The sequence below is a fragment of the Capricornis sumatraensis genome, chromosome 13 (genome assembly GCF_032405125.1).
Source record: "Capricornis sumatraensis isolate serow.1 chromosome 13, serow.2, whole genome shotgun sequence".
In the NCBI taxonomy this organism is placed as follows: Eukaryota; Metazoa; Chordata; class Mammalia; order Artiodactyla; family Bovidae; genus Capricornis; species Capricornis sumatraensis.
The window spans coordinates 27766346-27778850 of record NC_091081.1 but is presented as its reverse complement, the minus strand read 5'-3'; the positions used below and the strand labels follow the sequence as shown (position 1 = coordinate 27778850).

General features: G+C 41.9%; 1 protein-coding gene across 1 annotated transcript in view; it reads left to right on the top strand.

The window, feature by feature from the left end:
• The first annotated feature begins 3067 nt into the window (after positions 1-3067).
• The window catches only part of CDC40 (cell division cycle 40), a 46200-nt gene continuing 36762 nt past the window's right edge, over positions 3068-12505 (top strand). Inside the window, exon 1 of the mRNA XM_068985065.1 lies at positions 3068-3256. Within this exon, the coding sequence (XP_068841166.1) occupies positions 3068-3256 (189 nt within the window). The remainder of the gene's footprint in view (positions 3257-12505) is intronic.

The window sequence follows — 12505 nt, the reverse complement described above, 5'->3', positions numbered from 1 at the left end:
TTCCAAAGCAAAATTCAATGTAAATCAGCCATTCTAACATGCCACAGAAAATCCTAATGACATTTTTCACTGTATTTTACACTGAAATATTTTCACCATTCACCAGCTAAAATATGTGAATAACTATTTTAAAATATTCAAAAGCATCATGAAAACATATTTACTTAATTTATGCATACCAGTTGGTGGCATAAATGGACTTTTTCCATTTACATATAAGGAAACCAAGGCAAGGTGTCCATTTTATAAACTGCATGGTCATTTCCTAACAAGCAACTGATTCTACATCATCAAGTTGTATGTGGGCCACTTCCAAGTGCCGTAAAACAATTACTGTACCTTAAAACAACTGCCTCTGCAATGCCTATGTGCAAATTTGTTTTACCAAGAGGGTTAAGCCAACAATCTAAAGCAAGAAAAGCTAGAAAGGGAGGATTACAAAAAAGAAAAATAAAACACTTACTTTTGGTAGCGAATCATTTATTTTTAAATAATGAGATGTAAACAGTTTTTAGCATAATAATCAAATAACCAACAGTTGTTTCTTCCATTTCTAAAAAATATTTCATCTTTCAGGTAGATCATGCAAAATTGTAGCCTACCCATCCGTGCAGACAGAAGTTAAAAAAATGAGAAGAAATCCTCTGACAATTAAATACATGACATTGCAAACAAGAGAATAAAAAGTAAAATTAGATAAATTTAGGAAATGTATCGTTATTTCAGTTAAAACCCCATCTTAAATATTAAATGCTTCCTTTCATTCAACCGAAGCCTAGGATTAGCAATCAAATATTCCATTACTGAAAAATAAAGATATACAAAACTTTCCTTATTCAAAACTTGAGAAATTTGGTAGCAAATATTGGACAGTAAAGAAAAACACTTTCCCTAACAAAAACTTAGAGCATAAGGGAAAAAAACAGTTCCTGAGAGTTCGAAAGACTGAAACTGTGTCCATAACTATGGTATAGTGCTATCAACAATTAGGAAAATGAAAGTTATCTCCTATACAAATTAAAGAACATCAGACGGGTTGCATAACCAATAAACCAATTACATTAATTCCTGGACAGAAACAAGACTTAGCTAACACGTGGATGTAAGATCAAAAAATATTAAAATATAAACCTAGGCACACATTGCATAGAAAACGACAGAATCAGACTGAATCGTGTTCAAGTATCTAGTCTAGTTGGGGATTCTTTAATAAATCGGCTATAAGATAGGTTGTGAATGCTCAGGTCAGATGTGCTTTCTTTTTGCCATTATTCCAGTTCATCATTCGCAAGTGCAAGAGAAGGCGTCAGAGTACCGAAGCTAGGGGGCATGCTATAGCAAGGGGAAAAGAAAAATGGGAAAAGGTGCAATGGATGCTGCAGAGTTGAATAATTATCCGGGTGGCACAATGGGCGAGTCCCGCCGACGTCGGAGCTGGGGGAGCAGCTCCCTAACTCTGCCCAAGACCCCCTCTCCCCAGAGCAGGCGTCGGAGACGACAGCCCGCTTCGCCTCCTCTTCCAGCGAAGAAAGGGATCCCCGCACTCGCTTTACCGTTACGTTGTGTCTTTACAGACACAGACTCGCGGCTCAAACACGCAAACGCACCAGCTGGCTTTACGGAGTCTCGGGCACGTAGCTCGAGCCTGGCTTCTCGGGCACCCGGTGCCGCAGGCTCCCCCGGAGCGAGCAGGCACAGAGGCGGGTCGCGGGGGCAGGGGCGCTCAGGCGGTGGCACCTCAGGTGAGACCCGCAGTCCCCCCGCCTAGAGCAGCCTCGAGGCGGTCCCCGCAACCGAGAGCCAGGCGCGCCCGCCGGCCGCCGGGTCCCTGGGTCCACAGCTCCGCGGGCGGGTGGGCGGCCGGAGCTCTGGAAACCGCGAATGGCGGTGGGGGCCGTCGCGGGGGAGGCGCGCCCATCCCCACCACCTTTGGCTGGCTAGCGCTCCAAGCGCACCTCTCTCCGTTCTTGGCCAGTGGGGAAGAGTTCCTCTCCCGGTACCCTGACCCCCCGATAAACAATTCCTCAGAGACTCGCGCTCACCGAGAAATCTTGAGGGGCTCTTGCCTTACCCCTTCTTCATGCTTCGGCGGCGGCCGCCGGTCCCCTCAGCTCCCGGGACTGCACCTAGAGCCTCCAGGAGCGTCAGTCTCCCGGGTGGAACCCGCTGTGGGCAGTGGCCGAGGCACCGGGCCACGGGGAACGCCGCCTGCGACGTCCGCCAGTCACCGGACCCACCGTGTGCTCGACGCGCGAGCGAACAACACCGTGAGTCGCCGCCGCCGCCGCCCCCCACCCGCCCCCTCCTCGTTCGCGACGCTCCACAACCGGACGCGGAGACCCGCGCCTGAAGCAGGGGGGAACCGCTGGACTCTCGCCACCTAATCCCCCATCTTTCCCACCAGGAGCTATTCCCCGTCAGTCAACGTCTTCCCACTTAAGATTCTCACTTTCCTCTTCAGCTCTCAGTGCCCAGGTGCAGCTGTGGTGGGAAACTCAGCCCCCACCCACTCACCCAAAAGTGGGGGATGAATATCGCTCTTCCCCCCCTTTCCTGAGGCTTATATGGTATTGCCCAATCCTCAGTTTGGGGGAGGGGGACGGAGAGAACAGTGCTTGGCCGGGGAATGAGGGAAGATGATAGCCAATTGAATGAACCAACCATTCAGGGGCGGGGTCAAAGAGGGGCCTGCCTGCCCCGCCCCGCCCCTCCCGCCAAACTACAATCCCCATCGTGCTTCTTCCGCTTCCCGCCGCGCTGCACGCCGGGAGTGTAGCACTTGGCGGCCTCAAGGTATTTCGGAACTCGTAGTCTTTAATGTAGTCACATAGGTCCCGAAAGTTGTAAACTATTATTATCGCCTCTGTTTCCCTAGGTAAATATTTCCAAATCCCGAGTTCCATTGTACTTATTCTAATACTAGTTCATCGACTGTGTTGATTGTTTGAAAATGTAAATGGCTTCTCAGGAGAGGAACTAAATAATGTCTATTACTGCAATCTGTCAGGACCTAAAGCTGCTCCTTCTTCCGCCAGGGCCTGGTCTTCACAGATTATCTGTTGCCGTCATGTCGGCTGCGATTGCAGCTCTCGCTGCTTCTTATGGTTCGGGTTCAGGGTCCGAATCGGACTCGGACAGTGAGGGCGGGCGGTGTTCCTTGCCAGCCGCGGATTCCCTCATGCACTTAACTAAATCGTCTTCGGATAAGCCCTCTCTGGCAGTGGCAGTGGACTCCGCTCCGGAGGTGGCAGTTAAGGTAAGCGCTTTGGCACTGGTGCGCGGCGGGAATTGTCGGTTTCCCCTCCAAAATCCGACAATCACTTGTTAGAACCCGGGTTACCTGTTCTTCGGTCCTGAGAGGTGAGTGGCTAACGCTTGGATTCTTCTCCCTCAGTAGGTCTTTCTCGGGAGAAGCTGGGAATTGGAAGTTCAGAACAGTCCTCCACTCCCTGCTCTTGGCTCCCGTAGTCAGGAAGAGGGGGTGAAATTTGAATTTCTGGATTAGGATGTGTCCTGATTAGAGTAGGTGTAACAACATGCTGCTGCTGCTGCTGCTGCTAAGTCGCTTCAGTCGTGTCCGACTCTGTGCGACCCCATAGACGGCAGCCCACCAGGCTCCGCCGTCCCTGAGATTCTCCAGGCAAAAACACTGGAGTGGGTTGCCGTTTCCTTCCCCAATGCATGAAAGTGAAAGTGAAGTCGCTCAGTCGTGTCCGACTCTTCGCGACCCCATGGACTTCAGCCTACCAGGGTCCTCCGTCCATGGGATTTTCCAGGCAAGAGTACTGGAGTGGGTTGCCATTGCCTTCTCCAGGTGTAACAACATAAACAAACCTAAATCAGAACTTCCCAGACTAGAGTTATGTGCCCTCGCTTTAAATGAGCAGCGGCCTGGCTTTGTTTTGTTTTTGAAGTCAGAACTAGAATCTGATCCCGGCTCCACCACTTGTTTGAACTTAGGCAAGTTATACAGCCTCCTCAGTCTCCTCACCTGTACAATGGAGGTATAATTTTTAAAGCACCTACATAGATGAGAGGATTATTGTGACGAAATAAAGCTTGGTATCTAATAAAAGTGCATATATAAGGCAAGGCAGTGAGAAAAGACCTTGAATTTAAGAAATAGTGTGCATGATCCCAACTGAGGAAGGTGATAGAGGAAGAAATTGGGTTATACAGTTCCTTTAACAAGTGCTTATTGAACACATGTTACTTCCCAGGAACTGTTGTAAGAGCTGAAGACACAGAGGCCAATAAGCCAGACATCTTTGATACCTTGATGCGTTAGTTTTAGTGGAAAAAGCAGCCAGTAAAATGTGAACAAATGAAGTGGTTACAGAGTGGATAGAGTACTGTGAAGGAAAAAAACAGAACTCCATGAAATAGAGTTCTGTAATAGAGAATAAGGTAGGAGCCTGACTTCTCTAGATTGTTTAGGGAAGTCTTCTTGAAAAAGTGGCTTTGAGGAATAGGAAACAGCCAGCCAAGTGCCAGAGGATCAGACACGACTGAGTGACTTCACTTTCACTTCACTTCACTTCACTGAGTGACTTCACTTTCACTTTTCACTTTCATGCATTGGAGAAGGAAATGGCAACCCACTCCAGATTTCTTGCCTGGAGAATCCCAGGGACGGCGGAGCCTGGTGGGCTGCCGTCTATGGGGTCGCACAGAGTCGGACACGACTGAAGTGACTTAGCAGCAGCAGCAGCCAAGTGCACAATAAGGCAAGTGTTTCCCAGCAAAAGGAGGTAGCAAACCTTGAGATGACAGCGAGATGAGTGTCTTTGAAGAACTGAGGAAACGTGTCTGTGTCTGGAGCTGGAGGAGAGCATCTAGCAGTTGGTAGGACTGGTCCAGTAGAGCCTAATTGGGGTGGATCAGGAGCTCAGGATGTGGTGAGGGGAGGCAGTGTGCAAAAACTCCTTTCTAATTATGATGTTCCCAAGTGAGGTGCTACAACTTAAGTCTCTTACAGATTTTTAGTGACCTATTTATGGATTTTACTTTTTAAAGGGACATCAAGTATGAAAGAATACTTAGAATCCTGTTTTTATAACAACAAACTCCTCAAACTTACACTCTTCCAGCAGCCTCCTGAGTCTTTATTCTTTTCACAACTCAGCTTTTTGGAGCTCTCCCACTTTATCTCACTTTCTCCTCAACTCAGTGCAGCCTTGCCCTAGCTTCTTGGGAAACTTACTCTCTCTGAGTAATGTCACTAGGCTCCCAGTTGTCAAGTTCTGTCGTCTTGAGTATGTGCATCAAGTGACACTATTAAATAATTCTTCTTGGAAACTTTCTCTCCCTCTGGCTTCAGTGGGTCTATCCTCAGCCTTCTTTTTCCTGTTCTTTTGCCCTCGCTTTCAATATGGATGTTTCCTGAGACTCTTAAGTCTGTTTTGCATCCCTCATATTCTCTAGGCCTTCAACCTGCAGTACTTCTGATGACTCACAGGTGAATACCAACATGGTTCGCACAGACTCTGGTATCAAGACTGCCAGAATTCAAATCCTACCTCCATGAGTTACCTGAATTGTGACCTTGGATAAATTATTTAAGTGCTCCGTGTCTAACTTTTTCTCATCTGTAAAGTAGGGGATAACATTAGTAATTATCTCATAAATCATGTGCCAGGCACACTATCCTTATCCATTCTAAACTCCTTGCTAGCTTCAGAACTATTAACCTCTCTCCCAGGATGGCTCTCAGTCACCTCCAATCCAATGTGTTAAAATATGAGCATTTTCTTTCCCTCAGGATCTGCTTTACTTATTTTTCCCATTTGAATTAATGATTCCACAACCTATGCTTTAGAACAGAGGGGTCTTCCTTTTCCTTCCTCCTCAGCCCCTGAAGCTCATCAATCAAATGGTTCTAACATGTCTGTTTCATTAATTTCTTTCAAATCAATTTCTACTTCTCTATTTTTACTGATGCAGCCTACTTTATATCTTCCTCACTTCTCTCAAGTGCCATTCTTGACTTTTCTTTCTCTCTGAATTCCTACTCTTGGGTAATAGGTCCTGGTAATGAAAAGGAACCATTACTCAATAGTGCCTATGTTATTTATCAAATCTCTCTTTCCTTTTCTGCTACCACTGTTCAGATTCTTATAATTTTATAATTTTTCTTCAAGACAATTATAATAACTTTCTAACTGGACTTTCTACTTCCTTCTTTCTTGTCTGCCAGCTCCATACCCCGGGTTTCCCTTCACAATGCACTCAAAATGAATTTCTAAATTCCAGTGTTATCATATCACTTCCTTGCCAAAGACACTCTCTTGCCTGCCCAGCAATTTCTAAGTTCCTTACATATTAATAACATATGAGGCCTGCCATTCTCCCATGATGACCTCTCCACAAAGTCCGCAAAGCCTATTTTCTTTTATCCCCCTCAAGACTTTGCTCACACTAGTCTCTCTGCCGGGAAGTCCCTTGCCTCGTGCCTCCTTCTTTCCCACCCCCCAAAGCTCTGCTGTTGCTCAGGCTCAGCGCATGTCTCCTCCTCTATCTACCTCAACCCCCTTCCCACACTTCAGTGGTATATATAGCATTTGCCACATTGCTATGATTTCTTAATTTTTTTCTTTCCTCTGGACCAGACCCTAGAGACCTGAGGTTGTTGTGTATATTTGTTTTCATGTTCTCAATGCCTCATATACAAAATTATGAGAGATAGATAAGGTGAGTAAAGGAATGAAAGAATAAGTGAAAAACAAAGTCTGGAAAAAGTATGGAGATTCAGTGTATACCCAGTGGGTGGGAGTGTGGGGACATCTGTAGAACTCAGCTCAATGACTTCAAGTTACAAGTAAGATAATCCAGGAGAAAAGACTGAATAAAGTATCAGAGGTCCATTAGAAATAGGGCTGAGGCTAAACCCCTCAGGGCTCTAGTGTCTATGACGAGAGAGTAAGGGATATTGATCACCACTTGTTTGTTAATAAGCTTTATTTAAAAAAAGCTTAGACCTAGTAAATTTAATGGTGGAAAAATATCCAGAGGAAAAGATGTGAAGCATACAAATACATTGATTTGTAATTGTCAAGTTGTGACTAATAGTAAACATTTTGGCAAAGTATGAATTTATGCAATGTTTTTTAATCCATATCACTAAACACTAATGAGAGTTCATATATCTTATTAGTGTTTTTATTTTTGAAGTTACTATTGGGTTGTCTTTTCCTTCTGATGTGTAGGAGATCTTTATATATTCCGGATATTGTGTCAGTTATGTATGTTGCAAATTTGTGTCTTGTTATGGAGAAATAACAAGCCACAGATTTTCCTTGTTGGAGAAATTCTTTTACCAAAGCCATAAAAATATGCTCCTATTTTTCTTTTGAAAGCACTATATTTTTGCTTTTACATTTAAGCCATAAATCCATGGAATTAAGTTTTGTGTATGGTGTGAATATTTTTAATAATATGGCTTTGATCTTTGTAGGTTGTTCTACCCCCTCACCTCTATCCATTTTTTGTTATTCATGAATGTCAAATTATACATATGGTTTATAATTAACTTGTAAGTTCTTACAAGTTCTGTAATTAACTTGTAAGTTCTGCTAACATCCAAGTGGGATATTGTTTGGGATTGGATTGAATGATAGATCAGTTTGAAGACAGTATTCTATCTACTCATTCATTTAGGTCTTCTTTAGATTTTTAATTTCTTTGAAAGTTTATAATTTCCTGCATCAATATCTTGAACAGTTTCATTGCAGAGATATCTGTGTGTGTGCTCAGTCACTCAGTGGTGTCCAACTCTTGGTGACCCCGTGGACTGTAGCCCACTAGGCTTCTCTGTGGAATAGTGGGTTGCTGTTTTCTACTCCAGGGGATCTTCCTGACCCAGGGATTAAACCTGCATCGCATGCATCTCCTGCATTGTCAGGCGGATTCTTTACCACTGCACCACCTAGGAATCCCCACAGAGATTTCTAGGTGCATCTTATTTTTATGCTAGTATAATAATAAATTGTGTTTTTTTTTCCATTATTTAATTTTTTGACTGATCTTACTACTTTCATAATGGTATATCAGGCAAATTCCAAGAAAAAGAAAATGGCATTGGTTATATTAGGGTCAATAAGATAGACTTAAAATGGAAAAAGGATCACTTCATAATGATTCAAGGCTCAATTCACAAAAGGGTATATAACAATTTTAAATTTATGTGCATATAATGGTAGTGCTAGTAAAGAACCCACCTGCCAATGCAGGAGACATAAGAGACATGTGTTTGATTCCTGGGTTGGGAAGATCCCCTGGGGGAAGGCATGGCAATCCACTCCAGTATTTTTGCCTGGAGAATCCCATGGACAGAAGGGCCTGGTGGTCTACAGTCCATAGGGTCTCAAAGAGTCAAATATGATTGAAGCAATTTAGCACACAATAATGTAGAAAGCTAAAAATATTTAAGCAAAAATTTTTATAACTATGAGAGAAATTGACAAGTTTACAATTATAGCAAAAGATTTTAATATACCTCTTTCAATAATTGATAGGATAAGCAAAACAATATCAGTAATGATATAGAAAATTCAAACAACAAAATTAGGAAACTGTATCTAAAGGGTACAAAGGACATAGCACTCAATGTAGAAAATTGTTTTAAGCACTAATAAAACATTTTTTAAAAACTGACCATATACTAGGCCAAGGATTGGTTAAGGGCCAGATAGTAAATATTTTAGGCTGTGCTGGCCCCTGAGCTTCCCTGTTGGTTCAGATGTTAAAGAACTCGCCTGTGATTCAGGAGACCTAGGTTCAATCCTTGGGTCGGGAAGATCCCCTGGAGAAGGGAATGGCTACCCACTCCAGTATTCTTGCCTGGAGAATTCCAGGTGGGCTTGGAGAATTCCAGCCTAGTGGGCTGTAGTCCAAGGGGTGGCAAAGAGTCGGACACGACTGAGTGACTCGCATATAACATGCTAGCCCCATACAGTCTTTGTCACATCTTACTGTCTGTCTTTCCATCTTTCTTTTTTAAAACAACCCTTTAAAATGTAAGTATCTTACATTTACTTAGCTTGTTGATACGGAAACAGACTGTGGGCTAGACTTGGCCCAATGATTGTAGTTTGCTACCCCGTGTACTAGGCCATAAAATAAATCTCAGTACATTTTAAATCATAATCACATTCTCTGACCACAATGCATCTAAGCTAATCAGACACAAAAAGATAACTATAAAACCCCCAGATTTGAAAATTATGAAATTGTACTCATAACCCTGGGCCAAATTTTTTAGAAATAGAAACATTTTATCTTTTATTATAGTCTTTTTCCTCTCTATTTTTTTAAGGGCAAAACTCAAAAGGTATCTTCATATGAATTTCTATTATTTTATCTCAGCCACTTAAGCTCCCATTTTAGAAGTCCATTCATTTTCACTTTCTGGGGACAAAAACCTATGACATAAATTGATTGTCTGTAACAATGGTTAATATTTATGTCCTACTTTATAGTTTACAAAGTGCTTTTGCATCCATTTTCTTATTTGTATAACAGCTAAGAAACATGAAAAACACTAAAATGTAGATAATATTTAACTTTATTCTCAAATTACTTTGAATCAACAAAAGATAACTTGTTTAATTAAACTTATTTGACCCATACGGTGCCCTTCACTTACTGCACTTTAATTTTCATGGATAATTGAAGCTGAATAGAAATCCTTTGTAATTCTCTGCTAATTTCAATTGCATGCCTAATTGTTACTGAACTCCTCATGGGTATTAAAACAAGGTTGTGATGTTGTCCAAGTTTTTCTAATTAAATGTAAAATTAATAACTCTTCAGTTTCTGAAGAGTTAGTTGTTCAGTTTGTTCTGTAATTTTATTAGCAGGAACCAGAGACTGGGACCTGTTTATATTTTTTATTAGTTGCCACTGTTGCTTCTTAAAAGTAGTTCTTTTTAAATTGTATTTTGTGTTTAAAACTTGATGTCTCATGGTATTCTGTTTAAAGTAATTCAAATTTAGAATATTTAAAGTACCCTTAATCAGAAAGATCTGGTAAATCATATTATAAACTGGTTCTAGCAACTGTTTTCTAAAAAAAAGAAAAACCACTGGGGAGGTATGAATGTGGCTAAGCCTCTTGTTCTTTTAAGCAGTTTATCATTATAAGTTGAATGTTAAGAGAAAAGAATTTAATTTCATTTTTATGCAGCTTAACTTTATGGTATTGTGTTTTGATGCTAAGCCCTATGTACTCTCTATAGTCAGTGAAGATTTGGGTATGCTTTCTGGGGTAATGTATATGTATCACATAAGTAGGTGGCCCAGCTTCAGAGCTCCCTTCCTTTGTAGTCTTAACACCCTTCCCTGCCTCAGAAGCTGGAAACCCAGATTCTCATTCTCCCAGCTCCCTGTTGGCTAAGGCTTAGGGCTGTGATTTGGGCTGAGACAGACAGATGCACCCACCTAAATTCTATTCTAAAGCTAATCCACAAGGAAGCAAAGAAAGAACATTTTACGTGGCGACCAGTGGTGACCAGCATAATCTAGTTCCTTCAACCAGAAGTCTTGATCGCAGCATCCAGTGATCATGTTTAGTGATCATGTGTGGTAACAGTGACCTTTTGTCCTCACTGGACTGGTTTTGAGATATGATTGATTTTGAATTATGATTCCATCTATATACTTAACCCTGTTTTGGTGCCTGTTCCCCCAAGCTAATTCTCCACCCTTGAGAATTCCAAGAGAAACTCAAAAGGATTCAGTATAGTTTAATCAGCCTGTGAGCATTTCACTTGCTTATAACTAAAACCCCTGACCCATACCATGCCAGTGATTTTTGTTTGTTTGCTGCTAATTAGGTATCTTTAACATTGTTCATTGTGGCTACTTTAACTTTTTCCTTTTCTTACTCTGTTAGTACCTTGGGGTCGGTGACTTAAGCTTGCTGCTGCTGCTGCTGCTGCTGCTGCTGCTAAGTCGCTTCAGTCGTGTCCGACTCTTAGCGACCTCATGGATTGCAGCCTACCAGGCTCCTCTCTCCATGGGATTTTCCAGGCAAGAGTACTGGAGTGGGGTGCCATCGCCTTCCCCCCTTAAGCTTGCTGCTACTTCACAAAAGTGTTGTAAGGATTATGTGACATACTGTGTCTACCCTGGTCTTGGCACTGATGTTGTTAAATGCTCCTTTTTGTAGCACTTACCCTCTTCTAGCAAAGTCACTTCTTTACTTTATCAGTTATTGTCTGTCTTCCCCATTAGAATATAAGCTGTATAAGGACAGGGAGCTTTGTCTGTTTCTACAGGGCCTAGAACAGTGTCTGAAACACAGTAAGCACTCAGGCAGTATTTACTGAATGAGTAAGTGAATCCAGATACTGCCCTTGTTTTTTGAAGATGTCTATGTTCCTAACTACATAAAGAAAATTAAAAGATCATCTGTGACTCCCAAAATCTCCCACCAACTCCAGACATCTATCACCCATCATTCATTCTTGTTACTGTGGTCTCTATTTCATCTCCTCCTCTTTTCAGAGGCTAATTGGCTCTTTCCCAGATTCACTCCTTTCCCACCCCTCTTCCAGAATGACCATAGCTCTGTGATTATTCCCTCATTCTTAGCATATGTTTCTCCCTACGTGTGCCTTTCCTCTAGCTAATGATTGACTGAATCTTTGGCTTAGCCTTTTCTTTAAAAAGGAAAGAAACAGAATTTTACCATCAAAATCCTTCACTCTGGCTCCTCATCTCTTATTTACTGCCAGATGTCTTGAAAGAGCAAAAATTTTACTGTCTTTTTTTTTTTCCTAAATCTTCAGTTATACCAATTCCCCTTGCAACAGGCTCTCCATACTTCACCCCATTACCAAAATTGCTCTGGCCAAGGTTTTTTGTGACATAAATGCAGAATTCAGTGATCTTTGGTCAGCCTTCATCTTCTAATTGTCTATGGATTTGTCATTTGTTTCCATTTAACTAATATTTATTGAACATGGACTTAATGCCCTGCATTCTACTAGGCAGTAAGGATATAAAATATAAGTAAAAGTCATGTGCAACAAATAATATATTACAAGGTCTGTTAGGAGTTACGAACAACATCTCTTGAACTGTGGATGAAAAACATTTTTCCTTGGCCAAGAGGAGAGAAAGTATCAGGGAAAAGAAGATGACATATTATCAGATAATAAAGGGAAATGCACAAGGACCAAAGTAACATTGCCAACAGCACAGAAAACATGAAAGTGCTTGGTATTTAAAAAAATCAGCAATTCATCTAATAAGCCAAAAATGGGGCACATTAAAGCAGATAAGGATGTATTAGACCAGGCAAGATATGATGAAGTGTGCATTAAGAGGTAGAGAATGGAGATTGGGAATAGGGTTGCTGGAGAAATGTTTCAGGGGTAGAATCAGTAAGACTCAGTGCCTGCTTTGTTAGTTTGTGACAGCAGAGTTGAGGGAAGAATATCTTCTGTTTTGGACACAGTGAAGTGTTTGATGCTGTGAAATATCCATATAATGAATTTCAATA